Source organism: Grammomys surdaster, unplaced genomic scaffold (genome assembly GCF_004785775.1).
Source record: "Grammomys surdaster isolate TR1022 unplaced genomic scaffold, NIH_TR_1.0 136, whole genome shotgun sequence".
Taxonomy (NCBI): Eukaryota; Metazoa; Chordata; class Mammalia; order Rodentia; family Muridae; genus Grammomys; species Grammomys surdaster.
The window spans coordinates 5,041,132-5,063,184 of record NW_021604594.1 but is presented as its reverse complement, the minus strand read 5'-3'; the positions used below and the strand labels follow the sequence as shown (position 1 = coordinate 5,063,184).

Sequence of the window (22,053 nt, the reverse complement as noted above, 5' to 3'; positions counted from 1 at the left end):
GTTGTTTCTATCAATAATTAATGATGTATTGGGAACTATCAAACATATGAACCACACTAGAAAGATAGTAGGGACCAAAAGACAGGAAGGTCACTGCACAGATGTACACATAGCTTATGTGCAAGGGCCTGCACAAAAAAACTAGGTACCACCCCATCTCAAGAACACTTTACATTCTAAAAGTTCCAAAAACGAATTCCTTTGTTTACAAATGCACACTTAACTTGTACTTTTATGACCCGTAAATATCTATTTCAAGTGGAAAGTTTCTCCCTTAAAATATTATTTATGTAAAAAATGTTCTCTTTAGTCGAGAAAAGACCAAAACAAAAACTATTCTAACTTTGCTTGCAGAGTTCAGTCATGCACAATAAAATGTTGGACGCCTTCTATATTATGTGTAGATAGTTTAGAACATTCATTGTTTGATATATCACACTTTATCTCAGTCTGGATGGAATTTGAATCTTTTTTTTCTCATAGGAGATAGAAATATGCTATAGGAGGGGGGCTGTTGGAGCTCATTTAAAAATTCTTTCAGAAGCTTGACATTACCCGCTTCTTGCCACATCTTCTAACTCCCAGATCCAAGCGGTTAGCTTTCTCCCAATTCCCAGGCTACTTTCTTTCTCCACTTCCCTTTTTCGTCGGCAGCTTCAATGTGATACATCCATTTTTTCTCACTGTATTTTCATACCTCACATAACCAGGACACGCACGTTTCTCAAACGTGCAAGCAACACTAGGGGAAGCTTTTACAAGTAGACAGTACAATCTCATGTCTCTTTCATCCTTGCCCACTCCTGTAGGCATCCCACACTGAATAAGTCTCAGCAGCCCAGTCACTTGTTTGCACGCGGGGGCGTTTTACGAGACTTAGCCTTGGCACTTTACCTCTATTTCTGGACGAGAGAAGAGTTGAGAGAAAGGAAAAGCTATAAGCAAACAAACAAACAAACAAATCTGGCTCCTTCCTGAGGCAACCGCGAAGGGGCGGTTCCGCTCCTAGCCGGTCAGGATGAGCCCCGCCCCGACTCTCCTCCTCACCTCCCCACCTCCGGGCAAGACAGCCACCGGAAGGGGGCGTGGTCTTCTTCGTGGGCGGGGCGCACAGCTGCGAGGGCTGGACTGTACATTAGCGGGGGTGTGGCTAGAAAGGGGCGGGGCGGGGTCTTGGAGTGGGCGGGACCGGGCCGGGCGGGCGCTCGGCGCCTACCCGGCTTGCTGGAGCCACTCGCGCTGTTGCGCCCCGCCAGGCCGGGTTCACGTGAAGCGCCGGCCCTTCGCCCCTCCCTCCCTTCCTTCCCTCCCCCCTCCCTGTCCCCTCCTCCTGCGGCGCCCGCTCTGGCTCCCCCGGGCCCCCTGCCCGGCTGGGCGCTGACAGCAGCGGCGGGGGTCCCCGCAGCCGCCGCTGTATCCCGCGCAGGCTCGGGCTGGGCCCGCGGAGCCCCCGGCGCGGCCATGAACCGACCCCTGTCGGCGGAGGCGGAGGAGGAACTGGAGTGGCAAGTGGCGAGTCGCAGGAGGAAGGCCTGGGCCAAGTGCCGCAGCTCCTGGCAGGCGTCGGAGACCGAGGATCTGTCCACAGAGACGACGACGCAGGACGAGGACGAGGACGACGAGGAGGACCTCCCAGGCGCGAAGCTGCCGGCAGCCGCGGGGCGAGGTCGGTGCGCGGGACAGGGACGTGCGATCGGGGAGGTGGCGTGGTCCGTGCCACTGGGTGCGGGAACCAGACGCCCCCGACCTTTAAAAGCGCGCGTGACCCGCGCTTCAGCGCCAGCATGTGCACCTGGCTGCCGGCTGGCTCCCCTAGGTCGAGCGCCCGGAAGGCTCTCCGAGGCTGCGGGTTGCCCCGGGCAGATTCTCCTGCAAGGGAGTGTCAGGATGGCATTGGCTCTGAGTACTTATGTATGGGGTCCGTAACGAGTTGTCCCTTCGCTCTACTCCGCAGGAAACGTGCCCAACGAGAAGATCGCGATATGGCTCAAAGACTGCCGGTGAGTAAAAGCTTGGGTTGCCCGGGGAGAAGCGAGGGGTTCGACCTCGTCTCTGTGTCCCGTGGCGGCTGTAAGCTAGGAACCGGAAAGTGAGCCGGCTGATAGCTTCCTTCTAGAAGCGATTAGAACTGGAAGTGCTGTGGCCGCTGATTATTTGGTGACCAAGTTGACTTTACAGTTACGACTTCAGCAGTCCAGGCATGATGTCAGCAGCAGATCAGAAACTAAAACAGGTCACACTGATGCTACTTTGGCTGGTCGTGGCTTCTCTTGAAAGAATTTTGATGTTTCCCAGGACGTTTTATTTTTCTTTATTTTGGCATCTGCATATCTGGCACAGAATCATTTTCCTTTCAAACGTGCTGTAGACGAGTTTAATTTACTTAACTACACTAACTGGGGTTTAATTTGGGTTGTGTGCCTCAAGTCTCTCTGGGGAGCTATTAAAACTAGCCAACTTGCTCCTTGGAGTTTTAACTCCTTGGACCCGGGTTTGTCAGATGGCATTGGAATTTGCAAAAGGAAACCGAGCTTTGGAGGCATTCAAACTTCGTGAGTCTGTTTAGTTACAGACTTTGGAAACACGCACAAAAATGTTTGATAAAATACAGAGGAGATGGGTTGTATTACAAGTAAATTTGACTAAAAGTAAAATATGTTTTACTTCTCTATTTTCCCAGCTTATTTGCTCTTTGAAAAATCTTGTGTAAAGAACTATAGCTTTTAAACTTTTGCTGGCATTTGCTTCTGGCCATATTATTGTTTCCTCAAATTATGTTTTTCCTAGGGATTATTTAGTTTTCTTTTTCTTTTTCTTTTTGAAAGTGACTCATATATAATATTACTTTTTTTTTCCTGTAAAGACCGATAGAATTTTGGCTTTACTGAAGTGTCATAGACTTGCTTGAAATATTATGGGATGTATAGACATTCCTTTTAAAGATGCACAGAGGCAAATATATTGCTTCAAGACATCTTTAGGTTAACCACCCAGCCTAGTTTAACCCCTTGATTTCCAAATTACAAGAATATGACCTTTACAAAGCACAATAACGTGTGCCAGGGGCTCACCATCAGAACAATGTGAAATAAGAATGCTGAAATTTTAAGTGTATATTTTCAAAACTTTTTAGGAGAAAACTTACAAAGCAGTGTCTTTGAAGTTTCCACATCAAGAAGTGAAGAGGGTAGTCTATCCTTGCTTTTATTTAGGTCTTTAAAGTTTACATCTTGGTCTCATTTAAAATCCATTCCTTAATACAGTATTGGCTTAAGCTCAAAGCAGGTCTTAAAATTTCTAGTGTTTTATCTCAAGTGGATAGTCAAAGGATTTTTTTTCAAATGTAAGAACAAGAGAAAAATCACATTTTAAATATGATATATAGGAATTGAGGTTATAAAAGAAATCATATCAAGGAGACAGAAAATAAAAACAGTTTTTAGGTAAATGAAGTAGGCTAATGTTAACACTGACCAGGACCCAAGTTCGGTCCAGAACATTCCAGAAGTGTCATTGCTAAACCTAATGTGCACAGATTATATAATTACCTCAGGAAACCTCTTGTAGATTTCTTTCTTGTTCTTATACTTACCCCTATTCAATGCACAAGCCGTTTTTGTGTGTACCTGAGCTGAGCATTAACATCTTCTGTGTATTGTGTGCAGATCATCTGAAAGAGCAGTTTCCTCCCTTGGTAAATTCTGCAATACTGTTTTCTCATTGCTGTCCATATTCTGGGTAAAGATGCCATATTTTTCTTTTTCAGGTGGAGTCTTTATTCTGATAGCTATTTCTTTTTCCACTAACCAAATGACTTGACTCAGTGTCTAAGAAGCAGTAGAGACTCTGGTGGGATTTGGAGGAGGGTGTCTAGAAGTAGAGAACTTGCTTTTGAAGAAGACTGGTTCTGTTCTGTCTACTTATCAGTTTCTGTTAGTGAAGAACAGCATGGGCAGCTGTGGACACATAAGTGTCTGGGCCCAACTAAAGAAAGAAAGAGCTACCATGAGGGGGAAAAAGATTTTTAATGTCACAAATGTGAAATGTTCGCAAAACCCTAGAATTGAAGTTTTATCAGTACCCATATGGCACTTGCTGATGATTCTTCTACAGCTCGCATCGAATCTCAAAATACTAAATTTCAAAGAACCACCTTGTTTATGTATTTGCTTACAAGTTTAATTGGCATCGAATGGCATTTCTTTGAAGCAAGATGCATCCCACTTCAAATGTAAATTGTTAGCAGGTATGAACTGTTACTGAGAAACTGAAGTCTATCACAGACTAGAACATTCAGAATAAAAGAGTGTTTCTGTGATTCCAGTCACAAAACTAAGTCATTTTGAGAAAAGTAAAGATATCTTTGTGTTTGAAAACAGCTGAGACATCGTGTTTGAACTACAAACTTGAGGGAGAAAAATCAGCATTGGCTGATCCTTAACTCCAAGTGGAGCTGAGGACTTTCCAAAGTTAAGGGAGGAAGCTGTGTACTCCTTAGAATTTAAAAGAGGACAGTGATGGTCAGGCTTCCCTGTGTTTGTGAGAAAGGCCTCTGTTGAGGTGGAGAGGCAGCCTAGGTTGTGCTCTGAGCAGCCAGCTCCATTGACAGGCAAGAGTTAAGAACCCTTGAGCTTACTTCCTAACTACTGTAATTTTTGTTTTACTAAGTGAAATTACTTACCACTGAAAAGGTGCTTTCTTCTAATCCTGGTTTTATATATTTTTGTTGTTCTTGTTGCTTGTCTTGGTAGAAGGGATTGAGTGAACCCACCTCCCTCCCTCCCTCCCTCCCTCCCTCCCTCCTCTCTCTGTTTTTTCAAAGAACATAACAATTCATATCATATGCTATGGCCATTCCAGCTCTCAATTGCTGCAGAGCAGACCTGTGATTAAGTTACTGCTGGTAAACTGACCTAACAACAGGTATTTGCTTGGTTAGAAGGACATTACTTATGTAAGCCGCTCACATTCCTGGTGTTTGGGGAGGAGTGCTCAGTTGATTAAGATGCTTGCTTAGCTATAATTCTAAAGTGAGGCTCCCCAGGGACGGTTCTCCTGATGGGTGTTCAGAAGACTGAGGCTTCTGTGTTTCTGTGATTGCAGCACCCCTTTGGGAGCTTCACTGGATGAGCAAAGCAGCGGTGTGCCGAAGGGTAAGAGACATGTATTTTTTTAAAAAGTGAGAATCTTCCTTTGTCTTTTAGGTGAAAGTGTTGTGTGAATTACACTAGTGAGGATCATGTTTATAAAATATGCCATTGTGAGCTAGAAGCACAAAGGGGAAAATATTGTCGTAAGGGATAAAAGAATAGTAAGTAACTTTGAGCAACTTTGTTTCCCAAAGCTTCTCACAATGACAACCTTATGTTCTTATTGCCCAGTTAGATATTATAAAAACTGATTAAATACAGACTCTGATAAGTAAATATAAAGAAAATATATAATGAGTGAACTAGGTTAACTTTTGTGTAGCATTTCTTTGCTTATGCTAATTGAAATTGCCACACCTGGAATTTTAGCACCTGTGCAAGACAAAATTCTCAAGTTCAAAGTACAACAAGAATGTACAGGTGATGACAAGGCAAAGGAGAAGCATTCAGAGTGTGAGGAAGACATAGCTTGAGGTCCTGAGGTACCATGAAGGTGTAAGACAAGTGGCTGTATTAGGACCTATTTTCTATGGAACTCTTTGGTGAAGTAGTTTGTCTAATGAAATGTCTTCAGAGGCATAAGGGAATATAAAGTGTGAGCCCAAATTCTGGAAAATTGATGTGGCCACAAACCTAGTTTCCTAACAACAGAGAAAAAGCTTGTTTGCTCTTTGAAATGACATAATATAAATAATTTTTTAGCGTATTCATGTTTGAGATATTTTCCTAGGCTTTGTGAAATATCTTAAGAGGTAGACTTATTTAACTAATGATGTCTTATGGTAGTGGGATTAGTGGGGAAACAGCAGAGAAGGAGGGTGTGGTTTCTGAATTTTCACACTCTGTTTTAGGTGTGCTTGTGAGAAATGGAGGAAGCTTTGAAGATGACTTGTCACTGGGAGCTGAAGGTATGTTTGTTGAGGAACTGTATCTTTATGTAGTTCTAGTTATCATAAGCAATGAAGTAAAGGCTGTCAGATCTAGAGCTCTTAGAGAAACATTTAAAGTCCTTGACAATAGGTCCCATTCACTGCCTTAACCTGTAGGATTCCCATCTGGATGACTCTGAAATACCATCTTACCTGACTTAAATGTGTGCTGGAACTGTTTATGACAAAACTATGGTGATGCAAATGAGAGAAAAACTGTCCCAAAGTAGGAAGGGAGCTTAAATATTTATGTAGAAAAAAAAAAAAAAACCTAAGTTGAAGCTTAGTTTTAGTTTAGGGACATAGACTCATATCACACAGCTGTGGTTTGTCTTTCTCCTTCTATTTTCCCTCTTTTAACCCCTGCTAGTTAAAGATTAAAGGGCAAAGACCACATAGAGTTAGAAGTTAGATTGTTATGCCAGTGCCTCCTTCAGGATGCCTTAGCACTGTAAAAGTATGTCGTTAAATTCTTTGTAGGTTCCAATAAAATTTCCCGGTACATGAAGCTAGGTTTCTCTTTTAAAGCAATTTTGTTGTTATTATAAAAGGTAGTTCACTGTGTTTTGAGACAGGTTTGTACTGTGTAGCCAGTGTGGCCTTGAACCCAGATTCACAGTTGTTTGGCGTTTGCCTCCTTGGTGCTGAGGTTGCAGGTATAAGCCACTATGACTGAGGCCATTGATTTTTGTTTTATTTTATTACATAGGATAGATTATTGGTAGTTCTTAGAAAAAAAACTAAAGATTATTTTAAATGCTCAAAAATGACAAGCTGATAAAGAGTGAATTTATCCACTGAATTTAGTACCCTTGATCCTTTAGAGCTTCATTTCCATTTGTAAGATGAGTTACTTATTTAGAACATTCTAGCATCAGAAAGTATAGAATACATATTTTTGTCAATATGTTTTTCAAGGAATTACTGAAAACTAACTTCCTTCTTTCAAGTCAATGCTCTTAAAGGTCTTGTCAGTACGTTATGAAGATGCTCACCAGCATCTGTGTGAGCAGTGCATTTGATGCTTTTGATATCTACCAGGGAGCTTTCATGATATCAAACGATACTATTGGTAGGAAGAAGCCAAAATTTCTCACAATTTTGCACATCAGAAATAAAAAAGTCAATTGCTGAAGTAGACATTTTGGTTATTAATCTTATTTGTTTTATTTTCTACAGTTATGATGAAATTAAACATTGGCTTCTATTTGCTTTGACCTCGTTAAAGCTGAGAGTGTTTTTAAAGAAAATGTGACATTGAAAGGTGTAGAGCATTTCACACTATGCACTAAAGGCCGACTCACTAATTTTAAAAACACATAAGAAATATGTGACTATTGTGGTCCTCCATAATGGCCCCCAGGCACATTTACTTTTAAGATATTTCTGATTGACAGCTTTGGAAGTTAACAGCACTACATACACTAGTATATGCTGCTTATCTCCCTCATTACTCAACAGCCTGGTTCCAGAAATTTAATTATCTATAGATTTTTTTTTTTAAATTTTAAACACTCAGATAGAAGTAGTTTTGCATTTCCAGAAAGTCCAAACCACCTCCAGAAGTTGCTAGTCCAGTTGTTGCCTCACTGTCCAGTGGTTTCAGTAGTGGATATTTAACAAGCTAGCCATGACAACATAGATTAACTGTCTTTTCGATAACAGTGCCATTTCCTTCTAACAGCTGTGCTCTCTGTGTGTTTGTCTGTCTGTCTGTTTGTTACTTGTAGCCAATCACCTACATGAACCTGATGCTCAAGTTGAAAACTGGTATGTACCTATTTGGGTCTACTCTTTTCTAAAAGTGAAAAGGGATCATAGAAAATCGAGTTTTGAAGTATCTTATTATATTTGTAGCAACAATATCTTGGCCAAGGAGAGAAGACTTCAGTTTCATCAGAAAGGGAGAAGTATGAATTCCACTGGGTCTGGGAAAAGCAGTGGTACCGTGTCAAGGTCAGTCCTGGTGACCACGTGGTATTAAACCTGTAACCTTCTGGTCTTTGATTGGATGCTGAGAGTGTGAATCAAAGGGCCCCAAGTGTTTCCTAGGCCATCATAATGGACAAGAGCTTCTTATGCAAAAACCAACAACACCTGTAATGAAGCAATAAAAAGCAGTAACTGTGTTCATACCAGTGCTAGAATCTAATAATAAGTGGTTGAAGCTTTGTGAGCATCCTGAAAGAGAAACTCAAGAGTAGAGTAATTTCTGCTTGTAAGGAACCAAAACTCACTGCAGAGTGCCTTAGGTAACTCTGACATAGAAAGCAGCGAAAACCTCCTCAGTTAGTAGCTTGATATTTAAGGCTAAATTTGTTTTCAGTGTGTTAAACCAGTGATCTTTAAAATGTAAATTAAATCAACTATGTGGGCCTGTGGACCAGTTTTTAAATTGCTATACAGATTATTGCATCGCTCCCTTGTCGCTGTAGCAGCTTTACCCATCTTCTAGACCCATTCCATCTTTCTTCTTATTCCCTCATTAAGTTCCCAAAAGCTCGGATCATCATTGCAGTGAGAGGGTAGGTTAGTGTTGAATTCCCAATGGAGTCAGGGCACAAGTTCCTCTCGGTATAACCCAGATCCTCCTCACTTTACTCCTCCTACTTCTTTCATGGATGTGGGGAGAGAGGAGCTGGAAGGAAGCTCCTTCCTGGCTCTCTGACCCTAGCTTGTCTCCTTCATTGCTTCTGCTAAGACAATTTCTCTTATAAGAAAAAAAAAAAGTGTCTTCAAAGCTTATATTTCACAGCTGGGTTCTCAGTACCCAAGCTGTACCAACTCCTGAGATGATTTTCCTTTAATCTGTTCTTTCCTTATCAAGCTGAGTCTGAATTACTTTCCTGGGGAATCCTTTAAAAATGACCAAAAAAATAAGGTGAGCAGTCCCTTAGAGGTTCTGGCTTGTGTTCTTAGAGATTAGGCCTTTCTGCTTCTGTTTCAGATTTTCCAACACTAGTACCCTGACAAATGTGCCTGTGTATCCTTTCTAAGGATTGTGTATCTCATGAATGCAGAATATGGGAAGACAGGGAAAGATACTGTGATGTGAAGACCAGGAGCCAAGGTGGATGAAAACGGGGCTGTGGACTGATTGACATGTAGTGTGGGCCAAGCACATTCAACAGCTTTATGTCTTCTTCATTTGTTATAGTGTTTCAGAACTGCTGGAGCTTTATGAGGAAGATCCCGAAGAAATTCTATATAATCTTGGATTTGGACGAGATGAACCAGATATTGCTTCTAAAATTCCTTCCAGATTTTTTAATTCATCATCTTTTGCCAGGGGCATAGACATTAAAGTATTTCTGAGTGCACAAATGCAACGGATGGAAGTAGAGAACCCAAACTATGCTCTGACAAGTAAGGACTTCAATGTTAGAGTATTGTTTGAAACGTTGAGCAACTGGGCCAGATCAGATGATCTTTGTTTTAGCATCTGACATTTTAAAATTAAGGTTAATAATAGACTGGGTCTTTTACTCATTCTGAATGAATTATTTTAGTTTATTTTTAGTATATATATTATGTATGCATATGAATAATATATATATATCATATATGTATACACACACACACATATATATGCTATTCTCTCCCCCTCCTCATTAACTCATCATAATTTTTGTGCAGAACCTGTTGTTTATCTCCAAATTGCATTTGTTCAAGAAAGAAAGAAGCAAGGGCAGGGGCTTTATTAATTTTAAATGAGATCAATCCATTCAAGTGCTTTTCTGTAAATCTAAAATCCCTTGGCCAGTTGGGTCTTTTCACTCCTGTCTCTGCTTGTTTTTTTCTTTGTTAAATAGTGTCTCAAAACAGGATTCTTCCCAGGTTGTCTGTGGATCAACCTTCTGTGTGCTTTTACTGTACTCTGCAGTTTAGTGTAAAATATACTTGGATATGTATTTTCTTAGGAAGGCATTTTCAAGAGTCTTAATGGAGCCCATTACCAAACAGTAAATAATTCCTAACTAGAGAGCAGAGCTGGTTCTGTTGTCTTCAGTACTATCATTAGTTTTTGTGCTTATTTCTAATTGTTTTAGATTATAAATTCTAATCTTTACAGTAAAAATCCTCTTCCTCCTTACCCTCGAATGTAGTGGTTTACATGTTCACTTAGGAAAAAATATGATTTCATAATATTTGGGATCTAAATTCAATTACTAGAATTCTAAATAGTATGTGTTTACTGTATGTACCTATAACATAAGCACAGTTTGTTTACTCTGTGTACTTACAACATGGAATTTGTTTACAATATGTATGTATAACATAAGCATGTGATTTCTTTTATCCTTTTGTAGGCCGATTTCGCCAAATTGAAGTCCTCACTACTGTGGCCAATGCATTTTCTTCTCTATATTCCCAAGTCTCTGGAACTCCGCTGCAGAGGATTGGAAGCATGTCCTCAGTGACCTCCACCAAGGAGGCGGCAGACTCCCCTCCTCCTCTAACTCGAAGCAACACTGCGAACCGTCTGATGAAAACACTATCAAAACTAAACTTATGTGTTGATAAAACAGAGAAAGGAGAGGGGAGCTCTTCCCCCACTGCTGAGAAAGGAAGGAGTCTAAGTATTTCACTGTCTGAAGACAGCGGCGGTGGCAGCAAGAGTGATCCTAAGCTTCAGAAAGTTATAAAGAAGAAGGAGTCGTCTTCAATGCTGGCTACAGTTACAGAAGAAGTCTCAGGTAGTTCATCAACCGTCACTGACAGCATTGATGCCGACAGACTTTCTGATGAAGCAGATAGTAACATTAGTCACAAGGTGGAAAGTGAAGAAAGCAGAGAAGCTCCCAGTCAGGAGAATGACCCGCTCTGGAAGTCTGCTGTTACAGATCCTGACTTTGGTCATGATGGCAGCACGTCCAGCCACTGCGAGCTGGAGAGCCGCAGCGAGCTGAAAAGTGTCCAGGTGACCTCGAGTGACAAAGAGCCTTGTGCACCGCTGACAATCCCATCCATAAGAAACATAATGACGCAGCAGCAGAAAGACTCCTTCGAGATGGAAGAGGTAGGCAAAAGACTTCCTGAGGTTCCTCTGTAGAGAGCCAGGAGGAAAGCCGGAAGTGTTTATAGAAAGGGAGGCGCTAACATTCATAACTGTGGAAACAAGTCCTCCTGTTGACACTGCTGCTCTGTTTCCAAAAGGGTTGGTCACAGAACTGTGCTGTGCAGCCCCTCAGGCTCAGCTGTCATCTAGCCAGTGACATGCTGTCTGCAACCATTTTTTTCCTCAAGCCTAAGGCTTTGATATCAGAGAGCCTTGAGAGTGTGTATTTAAATCTAAATCATTGTATTGCATAGCAGTGAAAATGCTAAGATCAAGCAGGTTTGCACATCGGTCTTCAGGGGTCTCAGTGACCAGGTCGAGGGAAAAGGCATCTTAGGAACAGATACTGGTGATGCATGTGCCTGAGAGGAAAGGAGGGTCCTGGAAGGCTGCTGGGTAGAGTTTATAAGTCCAGATAAACATTTGGTGACTTTATCTTACCCATCGATACTCCTGCTAATTAACATAAAATCTAAATTCAAGAATGTAAAAATACTCAGGAGGCTCATCCAGAGCTCCTAGACAGACCGTAGGGACTGATTGTTCAGCTGTGTGGACCAGGGCACTACACTGTGGGAGGAACTGGGCTGGGCCTAAGGAGGAGTGCGAAAAAATGCTGTCTCGTGTTACACAGGAAGAAACTGAGGTATCTGTGTTGTGGCTATGCATAATATAATACGTAATTTTTCCTATTGAGAATATGGAAGATTTGCTGTGGTAATAGTTTGTGTTAGCTTCAGAATCATAGTTTCTCAGGTTCAAGGGTAAATAATGGTGCCCTCATGTTCTCTCTGTTGAGCTTTGTGTCAGTCACAGTAGTGATGGCTTTTTACTTATTTCAAAGTTTCAGTTGCTGATAGAGTTACTTATGTTTTTGATGGCTTCTGGATTGTAATATGTTAATCATGACTAAGAGTAAAGTAAAGGGGAAGAGAAGAAGCTCTGTAGAGTATTGTACATTTTCTTGGGCTATTTTTCCCTAAATATTTTTCCTGTAGTCTATCCTTTGAGTTACTAAAGTGATCTGCCTTAGTACCGTGAGTGTGGGAGAGGATTACGAGGCCTGCTTGAAAACCCTGGCTCTGTCTTGTTCTCTGTTGAGTGTTGTTTTGGTCCAGATTGTCCAACTCATGACAGAGTGTAAGTTCAGACCTTCCCTGGGCCCGCTCCTCCGTGCTGAGTAGATCCAGCAGCTTCCATACTTTAGCCCTGCACCGTGGGATGCAAATGTATACGCATTATACAGTAGCTGGAAATTTCATGCTGGAGACTCAGTTTGTACAGCAGCAGGTTGACAGTGTCCTTTTCGTAATTCCTAGGATTTTAAAAGAGCTCATAAATTCTAAGCAGAAGTGTGTCAGGACTCTGAAAGGATTCAGATAACAAAGGGAAGGGCCTTAAGGCCTGTCAAATGGTGGGTGCAGTTTGGTGGCACTTACCTTTCCTCATAGGCCTTTTCACTTGCGCCCTCTGCTGGAGAAAATATTCATGACAAAATAACGTGAACCCTTTTGTGTAGTAAAGATTACATGAATAGTTAAGGAATGTTAGATACTCTGTGTGTGTGTGTGTGTGTGTGTGTGTGTGTGTGTGTGTGTGTGTATTAGGAATGGTGTTTTATGTTTGTAGTAACTAACATCCAAAGGACTGAGGCACAATGACCATGAGTTTGAGATAAGCTGAAGCTACATAGCAAGTTCTAAAAGAGTAGCCTGGTATACCTAGTAAGATATTTTTCAAGTATGTACAACAAAATAATTTTCAACTTTGTCTATTGTAAATAGAGGAACTTTAAGGATAATGAATCCTTTCTTTTTTTCATATCTATTTAAAATATTTATTGAAAACCTCCTAGAATTGTGCTTTTTCCTTTGGAAACTTTAGAGAAACTTCTAGAACAATGGATAAAGCAGGGAAATGTGTTATTTTCATTTCCTTTTAGGCATGATATGAATTGTACTAGCAGACAAAGAAAACAGTCTTTCCAAGGCCAGCTTACATCCCATTCAGAGTAGCTTGTGCCCTTCTCGCTGAACTCCTTTGGTTGGGGTCTGATCTCTGTAGAGAACATTTGTTCCTGTGTGAACAGCAAGTAGATACAAGTTAGAGCTCTCTCAGAGCCAGCTCCCAGAGAGGCCTCAACAGCGGCAGCTCTGGCTGGAGTCCGGAAGAATGTTGCAGCCTGGCTTTGTGGGTGAGGCTGCCTAATCAGGTGAGACAGAAGGGAGACCTGTGAGGTGACCAGGACCTAGGAGGAAGCTGTGTAAGTGTGAAGAGAGCTTCACAAAGGACGAGACTGAGTGAGACAGGCTAGAGGCAGCAGAACGCCTGTTCCTTTTATTTATGAAATGAAAAACACGGAAAAAAAAAAGTCTGTAGACTGTTTTAGTTAAAAGTCAATTTGCTTTCTAAAAAATGTTTTAGAATGTCCAGAATATGAAGAAATTCTAAACCCTTTCTCATTTTTTGGTTGGGGTGTGGGAGAGGGTTTTAATTCTTAGTGGTTCGGATTTTTTTTGTTTGTTTGTTTTTGGTTTGTTTTTGTTGGCTTGTTGAATACAGCATCGTAACTCCATGGAGTTACACATCAGAAGTCTGAAGGGTCACAGTTAAAGTGATCCTACTGATTGAACACTTGCTCCTGCTTTGTGAATATGTCTGTACTTGTGGAGGGTACCCTCCTCTGTGTGCTGGGGGTCCTCTCACTGTGCTAATCAACTGTTTACAAGTAATTGTTACTAGGTGCACACATAATCTTGTTCAAGTTCCTAAAATAACTGTTAACCTTCATTTGTTCTTATACAACGTGTTACCTGTAGCTTCTAAGTTTTAGGGTTTACTCTATTTGTTGAATTCAAATAATCTCAAATCAGTGGGGTGTTTGAGGAATAGTGCCATGTTCCTTTGTCCTTCCACATTTGTGAATTTTGTTTCTTTAGACAGGATCTTGCTATGCTGGCATGGTTGATTGTCCTGCTTCGGCCTCCCAAATATTGGGGTTACAGGCATGTACCACCATGCCTACTCCTAGCTGTAGTTTCTGAAGATAGGAATTTAAATATGAATTCTGATAGTTCATATTTGCCCTGATATCCCAGATAGTCACTGGATTGTTTCTTGCTGTTTTGTTTTGATTTTTTTAATCTAAAAAATTATTGAAATTAAAATCCAAGGAATCTTAAAACTCCTTGAGTCTTTTTAAACATTACATAATAGTTAAAACCAATTTTGTGTGTTGTTTATCTTAAAACTTAGCAGTCTTCTTTTCTTTAATGTAACATAGAAGTAATTACAGAATCATAGACTAATACAAAGGTTGTTTGAAATAGTTCTCCTCCTCTTAGACCTTCTGGGCACTTAGAGATTTCTTCCCAGCAGTGATTTTCATCTTCTCTCTGAGGGAAGTCATATTTGCTATAATGTTAGAGCTTCAGGATGGACTGATGTCTGCAAAGGAAGGCTGCTGAGAGGGATTTGCTATCATGTGTCTTTGCTAGTTTGTTGTTACATTTGATTGACTTAAGGACTTGTAGTAGAAGTGTTTTCACCCTTATTTTATAATTGCAAAACTAGATAAATAGCACAGATAGATTTTAGAAGCCAGTGAATGTCGAGTAAGACTTGAACTCAGGACTGGCTTCTTTGACCTGCCATACATTTGCCATGTCACAGAGATGGGGAAAGAGATCAGTGAGATCAGTGGGCAAGAGCGCAAGTTCTTGTCACAGCCGTGTACAGCTTCTTGGCAAAACATTCTTGGATTCCTTCCTTCCTTCCTTCCTTCCTTCCTTCCTCCCTCCCTCCCTCCCTCCCTCCCTCCCTCTCTCTCTCTCTCTCTCTCTCTCTCTCTCTCTCTTTCTTTTGATACCACGCAGAATTGTAATTTCTAGGACTCTAATTTAAATTTTATTTCAGCATGATTTTGTATTTAGCATGTTTAAAATGACAAGTGGTTAGTGTTGTTTTGATCCCCAGTGGAAAGGCTGGATAAGAGCTGCATCCAAAAGGTACTGCCATCAAGAAACTAACGGCATGAGAGCCAGGCGCTAACTCACAAAGCTGAGCAACTTTGTTGTTTTGGCCTCATGTGTATTTTATTTGTTTTCCTTTTATTATGGGAAGTTTGGAACTTACCTAAATTTTAAAGAATTGTGTGATACAAACCTATTACTTGTTACTGACTTCTGTTTTGTTTGATTATATTTGTAAAACTTTAACCAAATGCTACCTAGAGTACATGGCCAGCTCACCATACAGCACTAGGAATGCTTGCTGTGTGGGTCTTCATTCTGTATTGGCTTCATGGTTTTACACTCAAATCTGCCTTTCATATAGTCGTGACCAGTAAGATTTAAGAATAAATCGTCACTCATGGTCTTAATGCAGTAAGATTTTGCTGAGAACAGTCTTCCTGACATTAGCAGTTGTGTAAGTAAACATGACCCTCTCCACTGTCAGAGCCTGTCTTGCACTGATGAAGGACTTTGCAGTAAAAGGAGAAATATTTTTTCCCTAGAATAACATGAAGGATAAATGGCTAGAGAAGGAATCATATTCTTTAAATCCACACCACTTTGTGTTTAATTTATCTCCAAGGAAATCGAATATTTGATAATCCTTCATCTATAAAGTGGGAGATAGTAATTTGTTGTGTCTAAGCTGAGATTCCTAAGATATAAATAGTTGTCTGGATTTCTTCTGTACTCTTTCAATCTAGTTAATGATTGTTTTTTGGAAATCTGTATTAGGCTGAGCCAGAGTAGCAGCTAATAATAGGTCTTTTGTTGAATATAAAAAGAAAATGTGTTCTGTTCCCTTGCACTTAAAACAATGGTTTTCCGGTTGGACTTGTATCTGCTGCTTTGAATAATATAATTTTTTAAGTAGCAAATAAAAGTAAAGCTTGCTTTATATGTGTCATACTCAGAATAGTGTTAAACAGTCACCTCTACTTTAAGTTTCTTCAGATCATAACTATATGTTCATGGGACTATATACAAAAGTCATCACAAATCAGAAATTCCTGAACAGGGGAGGACTAGCATTAATTTTTGTGGTGGTAGTATATGTTTATGTGTGCTCTCTCTCTGTCTCCATCTCTCTCTCCATCTTTCTCTGTCTTTGTCTCTCTGTGTCTCTGTGTCTCTCTGTCTCTGTCTCTGTCTCTCTCTCTCTCTCTCTCTCTCTCTCTCTCTCTCTCTCTCGTGTGTGTGTGTGTGTATGTGTAGTGGTTGTCTGTGGTGTGTGTTGACCTTCTATTCATTCCTATGAGATATTATTTTTTTAATTAATTCATAGCTTGAAATATACTAGGGCTCAAATCAAAAGTTTGGTTTTTGTTCATTGATTTGTTCAAGTTTAAAAACCCATGTTTGAGCATTTTGTTTCCTTTTATGTGGTGAAGTGGTAGAAATGAGCAAATGCCTCCTCAAATGTTTACTCTTGATACAAGTTAGTCATACTAGAATAGCTAGGTAGTGTCCCACAGGGTGAGGATGGCATTTAGAATCAAAATTTCCTAAATAATGATGTAGTTGTACAGGTAGGAAAAAGACAACTTTTCTAGGTTTTGTACTTCCATTAAATAAAATATTTAGAGCAATTTTTATGGGTAAGACTCTTAAGATTTTAGTTGTATTAAGATTTGATTCCCACTTAATATACCAATATGTCTTGAAAGAACATTTTTATCAGGACAGAACATTCTTATACATGAGTAACAATTGATGCCTCAAACTGGAGAAAATTTAGCTGTGAGAACATGATGTCCTATTTCCATAGATGCCGAATTTGTATTTGCCTCAAATATGGCTCAGCCATCGCCTCCTAGGATGCACAGATTAGCATTTTTTCCTCAGACTGGAACTACTTTAATGTTTAACATTTGGGGCAACCTCCTGGGATGGGCCATCTTTCGCAATAGCAACCTTTGAGAAACAGAGTCTTTCTATGTGGAGTTTTGTGTTTGTTTGTAGATGTGTAGCTACTCTATATGCTGTTTTTCTCTGCCAGGTACCTAGGCTGAGTGTGGCATGTCATTGGGGAAGTAGGTCAGAAAAGTAAAGTAAGTTGTGGGACATGCTGACACTTTTGAGATTAAAGTGCCTACATAATGTTTGGTGCACTTCAGTTGGACTGACTTGTTCAATGAATAACCATCAAAAGACACTCGTTTTTGCCATAGCTTCTCTTAGTTTTAATTGTATATGATTGATTCTCTTTTAGGTCCAGAGCACAGAGGGAGAAGCACCTCACGTGCCAGCCACTTGCCAACTAAGTCTTGCCAAATCAAAAAGAGGTAAGTGGACCACTGACCATTGTTTCCTATAGTTGCTTTTGTTGTCAGCTGCGAAGGAGAGGAGTGTCTCTCTCAGTATGTGGAGTAGCAGAAGATGAGGGTGCAGGATGGGTGTGCTCTTATCTCAGCAGATAATTTTTGTGGGGTTCTTATAGGGAGACTTTTATGCTTACAAACTAATAGTAGATTGTTTATCTTGTAATGACCTCATGAAACATTTCTGGGTGTTCTAGTTTTCAAATCTGCACATGGACTGAAGCAGATTACGACTACTTTTACGTTGTTATGATTGGACACAGTCTTATGTCCTCTGTTTTTGAGTTTTTATGCAAATATATCTTGTAAGTATAATACATGCAATATAACTAGCAAAACCTCACTGTCAATAGTTAAACCAAGTTAAATACAAGGTGTGGATCAAAGGTGAATGGCTCTAGATTCTACTCTTTTCTTGAATCATTAATTATTGACCAGAGAACCTTTGGATCCACTCCTTACTCTTTGACTTGCAACTAGAAAATGCTGTCTGGTTTTAAATTTACAAAGCATTTGATATTTAGAGAAAGAAAGAGGAAGAAGTTAAGTAACCACTGAAGATAGGACTGTTTATTTCTGAAACTTTACATATACCAAACCACCTGGTTATTTTTTTTAACAAAAATTTATATGTATGTTCTTAGAATAGAAAATTATATGTTAGTCTTCCTGAGAAACAGTTTGCATGTGACTTTTCTTTCGTTGCAGTGTTGCATTGAAGAATAGGGCCCCTAGTTACGTCAGTTCTAGTCAGACACACAATGAACTTTCTCATGGGATATTATTCCTTTCTTAAGTATGCAAATAAATATTTCTGCTTCTGAAGTGTAAAGGGAATAGGCAGAGGCAGTATTGAACAAAGCAACTAACCTGTTATGTGTCCAAGGATGATAAAGTATAATAAACTTCCTTTAAGTTGTTCTAGGGAAGCTGTGAGTAATGTGCAAGATATATTCAGTTGATGGTCACATAGGAGTTTCTCCTGGCTACCAGTCTTCAGTCTCTTGTTTATGATGCCACAAACAAAACCATGTACATATTTGTCAATAAATCTTTTATAAAGTTACAGTAAAAGAGTTTTGCATGGGCAGTTGTGATAAAGGGTTACAGGAGACAGTGACATTTGGTCCATTATGCAAGGTAGCCTATGGAATCGTGGTAATATGGTGCATCACAGACTGGTCATAACTTACTAGTTAGAGTCACTAGCAGCATACTTAGTTCACAGGTAGAGTAGAAACAAGGCATGGCTTCACTGGTCGACTCTGCAAGTGCACTCCTCTAGTCTCAGCTGCGGGGACTTGTTCTTGCACTGAGACAGGTTCAGTGGCTCAGCTCATGTCCCAGCCTAGTGTTTACTGGGCAGCCTCACATTCCTAGAAATCCTACACTGGTCTTTTTATAGAAGACAACTATTTTTCATGAAGATCTAGAAGAGAATATACTGATTTTGATACTAAACAGATGGTTTCCATATTTTGTTTTGTTTCATACTTAAATGCTTTGTCTAGCTTTTAAATTAAGGTAATATCCAATGTCTTAAGAACTGAGTATTAATCCTTAGGTCTAAATTTTTTTAGTAAAGAATTGTGGTTTCATTTTATAAAGTTTACTTACTTTATCAATAAGTACTTTAGTGATACTTTTGCTTTCTTATTTGTTTTGCTTGCATGTATGTCTGTGCACCACTGGTGTGCCTAGTGCCACAGAGGCCAGAGGAGGGTGTTGAATCCCCTGGAACCAGAGTTAACAGTTGTTTGTGAACCACCCTGTGGGTGCTGGGAATTAAACTCAGGTCCTGTGCAAAGACAAATGCTCTTAGCTGCTGAGTCATCTCTGTAGCCAAACGAACTATGCATTTCATGGAATAGAAATATATGCCTAAAGACCTTACATTGTGATATTTATACTTTTAGAAATTCACTTATATTTAGGCAAAGCCTTTTTCTTTAGTTCAGGCTGGCCTCAAACTCAAGCTCCCCTTGTCAGTCTCATGTCAGTGGGATTTGTAGTTCTGGGAATCCCTTTATAGCGTCTCCTGAAGCAGTGCTCTGCAGTGGAGGGCTGTGAGCCCAGTCTTCAGAGAGAAGTTACTGCTTCGCACCATGAAGCAGAGAAGCAGCTTAAGCTCTTTGTGCTGTTCACTTCCCCATGCCCGCTCTGAAGCCCGCTCAGTCTGCATTGCCAATCAAACTGTGGAACACACAGTGCTCAGCTGTGAGGGGAACCGGCCCAGACCTTACTCTGCTGCACATTCAGCAGATCTTTGAAGAAACTGAGTCTGGATTTTCTGTACTTCATGGAAGTTCCCTTTTCCCCACCAAATAGGCCCTTTAATTTCTAGATCATTTATATGACTGTTTAATTGTTGAGCTTTACCCCTGAGTCATTGAGCAAACATTGCCATGTTGTTCCACATGCCAGAACGTTAAGAATAAGTAAAGTTCCTGTCCTCATGGGCTCACAGTCTAGTTATAAACAAAACAAAGCAGAGCCATGAAAACACACGCACAGTGGCAGCCGCTCCGGCCAGACGGCTAGTCCGTTTTGAAGGAATGTGATGGCCAGTGAGAACTGCTGGGGACAGTTTGTTTCAGTCTAGTTCCACAGTAATTCTAGCATTTCTAGGTCTGGTAAGAAGATAGAACACTTCTTTAACTCATCATATGGCTTTATTAATATCATAACACTGTTACAGTTTTTTCTCAGGTTTTAATTGGTATATAATCAATCTTTTTTGAACCATCAAACTCCTGTAGGATGTTTTTAAACCTGAGTGAAGTTTAAAAGAACATATATTTGTTTATATATCTAGTATCTTTCATAAAGAACACACACACATACATATATATATATATATATATATATATATATATATATATATATATTTGGAAATTAGAACTTTGAGACACCATAAACATGTCTTTGCAAATTGAGCAGTGTTATATATTAATTGAATTTTTGACTTTTCTTTAACTGTAAAAAGTTATTTACTAGCATAGATCTTTGCATCATAAGAAACACTAGAGATACTTGAATACCCTCATATTTCAATTGACTTAGTTTATAGCCCTTACTTCCATTCTTTCAAAGAGGAAGATACAGAATGTTTTAAGAATTCTGCATATAAACTTCTAATTTCACTTCTTAGCCGTTTTTATAGATTTACATAATTTGTAAATTGTTTATTTTTATTTCATCCAGTTTACGTCTGTGGTAATTGGATTTATCAAATACCTTGACATTAGAGCTTACTTACCAAGTGAATGCTGAAAGTTTCTGATAGAAAACCTGATTCAGCTTTTATTTGAACCTGAGTTACTGGCTATGCTTTGAAGCTGCAATTTTTCATAAGTAATTTGTGCTGCCTTATTGGGGATCATATCGTTGATGATGTCACTGCCATTGCAGGCCTATGCCTGGTTTTGTTTAATAGTCTGTTTCTACTGACAGATCATCTGTTGCGAACTGCAAGTCAGCATTCTGATAGCAGTGGCTTTGCTGAGGATTCCACAGACTGCCTCTCCCTCAACCACCTCCAGGTACAGTCTCCCGTTTTCAGTAATTGGCACTTTCATTAACCTCCTTTTAAGGCAGTCGGTCTGTTCATGTGTTATACTGTAAGGTTGTATGTCAAGAGGGAATAGGAATCAAGTATCTAAAATGTAGATCTTGGCTATGTATTTGACTATAAATTTCATATTTTATTTATTCATGAACTCTGGGTATTAATAAGTCTTAGTTTTTGTATTTCTAGTGACTAAATTTCTTTGATTTTAAACTTCTTGGTCTGATGTTTTTCTTATTTGCTTATAGTTATTATATTCCAATGTTTTGTAATAAATTTTGCTTATTTTAAAACTCACATTTCTGCTAGTTCTATGAATTTTTATGAAAATTAAGATGTTTTAGGTAACCCAGAAAGCAGGTGCTTTTTCACCCTCGAGCTGGTGGTTGGTAGGTACATAAAGTCACAGAATGCACAAGAAAAGGGTTCAAAATGTCTTTAATAAAATCTGAAAATTGAAACAAGGCAAACAAAAAAGATTAAAGAGTTTTCTACAAGCCTGGCATTTGAAGGCTAAACAGGCAAGAAATTTACCCAAGGAGACACAGCAAGAGTCACTTGGGAGGAGAGGTTCACAAGGGTCTACCCTAGAAGAGCTTTTGGTAGATGGCTCATTTTGTTTGGGGGTTCTGGCCACGGGTTGTCCATGTTCCAGTGGATAACCCTATTCCCATGTGCATATGGACAAGATTGGCACTCAGTGTGTTACCAAGAAAACAAATGAAGATCTGAAGTTGGGAAGGAGACATGATGTGGGGATCTGGAGAGAGTTGGAGTGGAGAAATGAGATGTAGTTTTGATCATAATTCATTGTATGATATGCATGACAGTCTCGAGAATAAATTAAAAACTATTAAAGAAAACACTGAGGAGAATAATTCAAGTTAAATTGGAAAAAATGATAGTAATATGAGAGTGTGATATGAAATGTATTGGTAAGGGCAAATAGGTATCTGCTCCCAGGTTGTAATTCCTTGATCTAAAAGTTGCAGCCTTACAGTGCTGCAGAAGTG

At 39.8% G+C, this 22,053-nt stretch overlaps 1 protein-coding gene across 1 annotated transcript in view; it reads left to right on the top strand.

The window, feature by feature from the left end:
- Positions 1-1,251: 1,251 nt before the first annotated feature.
- Positions 1,252-22,053, top strand: part of Itprid2 (ITPR interacting domain containing 2) — a 40,466-nt gene continuing 19,664 nt past the window's right edge. The window contains exons 1-10 of the mRNA XM_028762981.1: positions 1,252-1,666; positions 1,955-2,000; positions 5,104-5,153; positions 6,002-6,058; positions 7,810-7,849; positions 7,937-8,035; positions 9,237-9,445; positions 10,390-11,099; positions 17,364-17,436; positions 20,926-21,014. Of these exons, the coding sequence (XP_028618814.1) occupies positions 1,462-1,666; positions 1,955-2,000; positions 5,104-5,153; positions 6,002-6,058; positions 7,810-7,849; positions 7,937-8,035; positions 9,237-9,445; positions 10,390-11,099; positions 17,364-17,436; positions 20,926-21,014 (1,578 nt within the window). The 5' untranslated portion in view covers positions 1,252-1,461. The remainder of the gene's footprint in view (positions 1,667-1,954; positions 2,001-5,103; positions 5,154-6,001; positions 6,059-7,809; positions 7,850-7,936; positions 8,036-9,236; positions 9,446-10,389; positions 11,100-17,363; positions 17,437-20,925; positions 21,015-22,053) is intronic.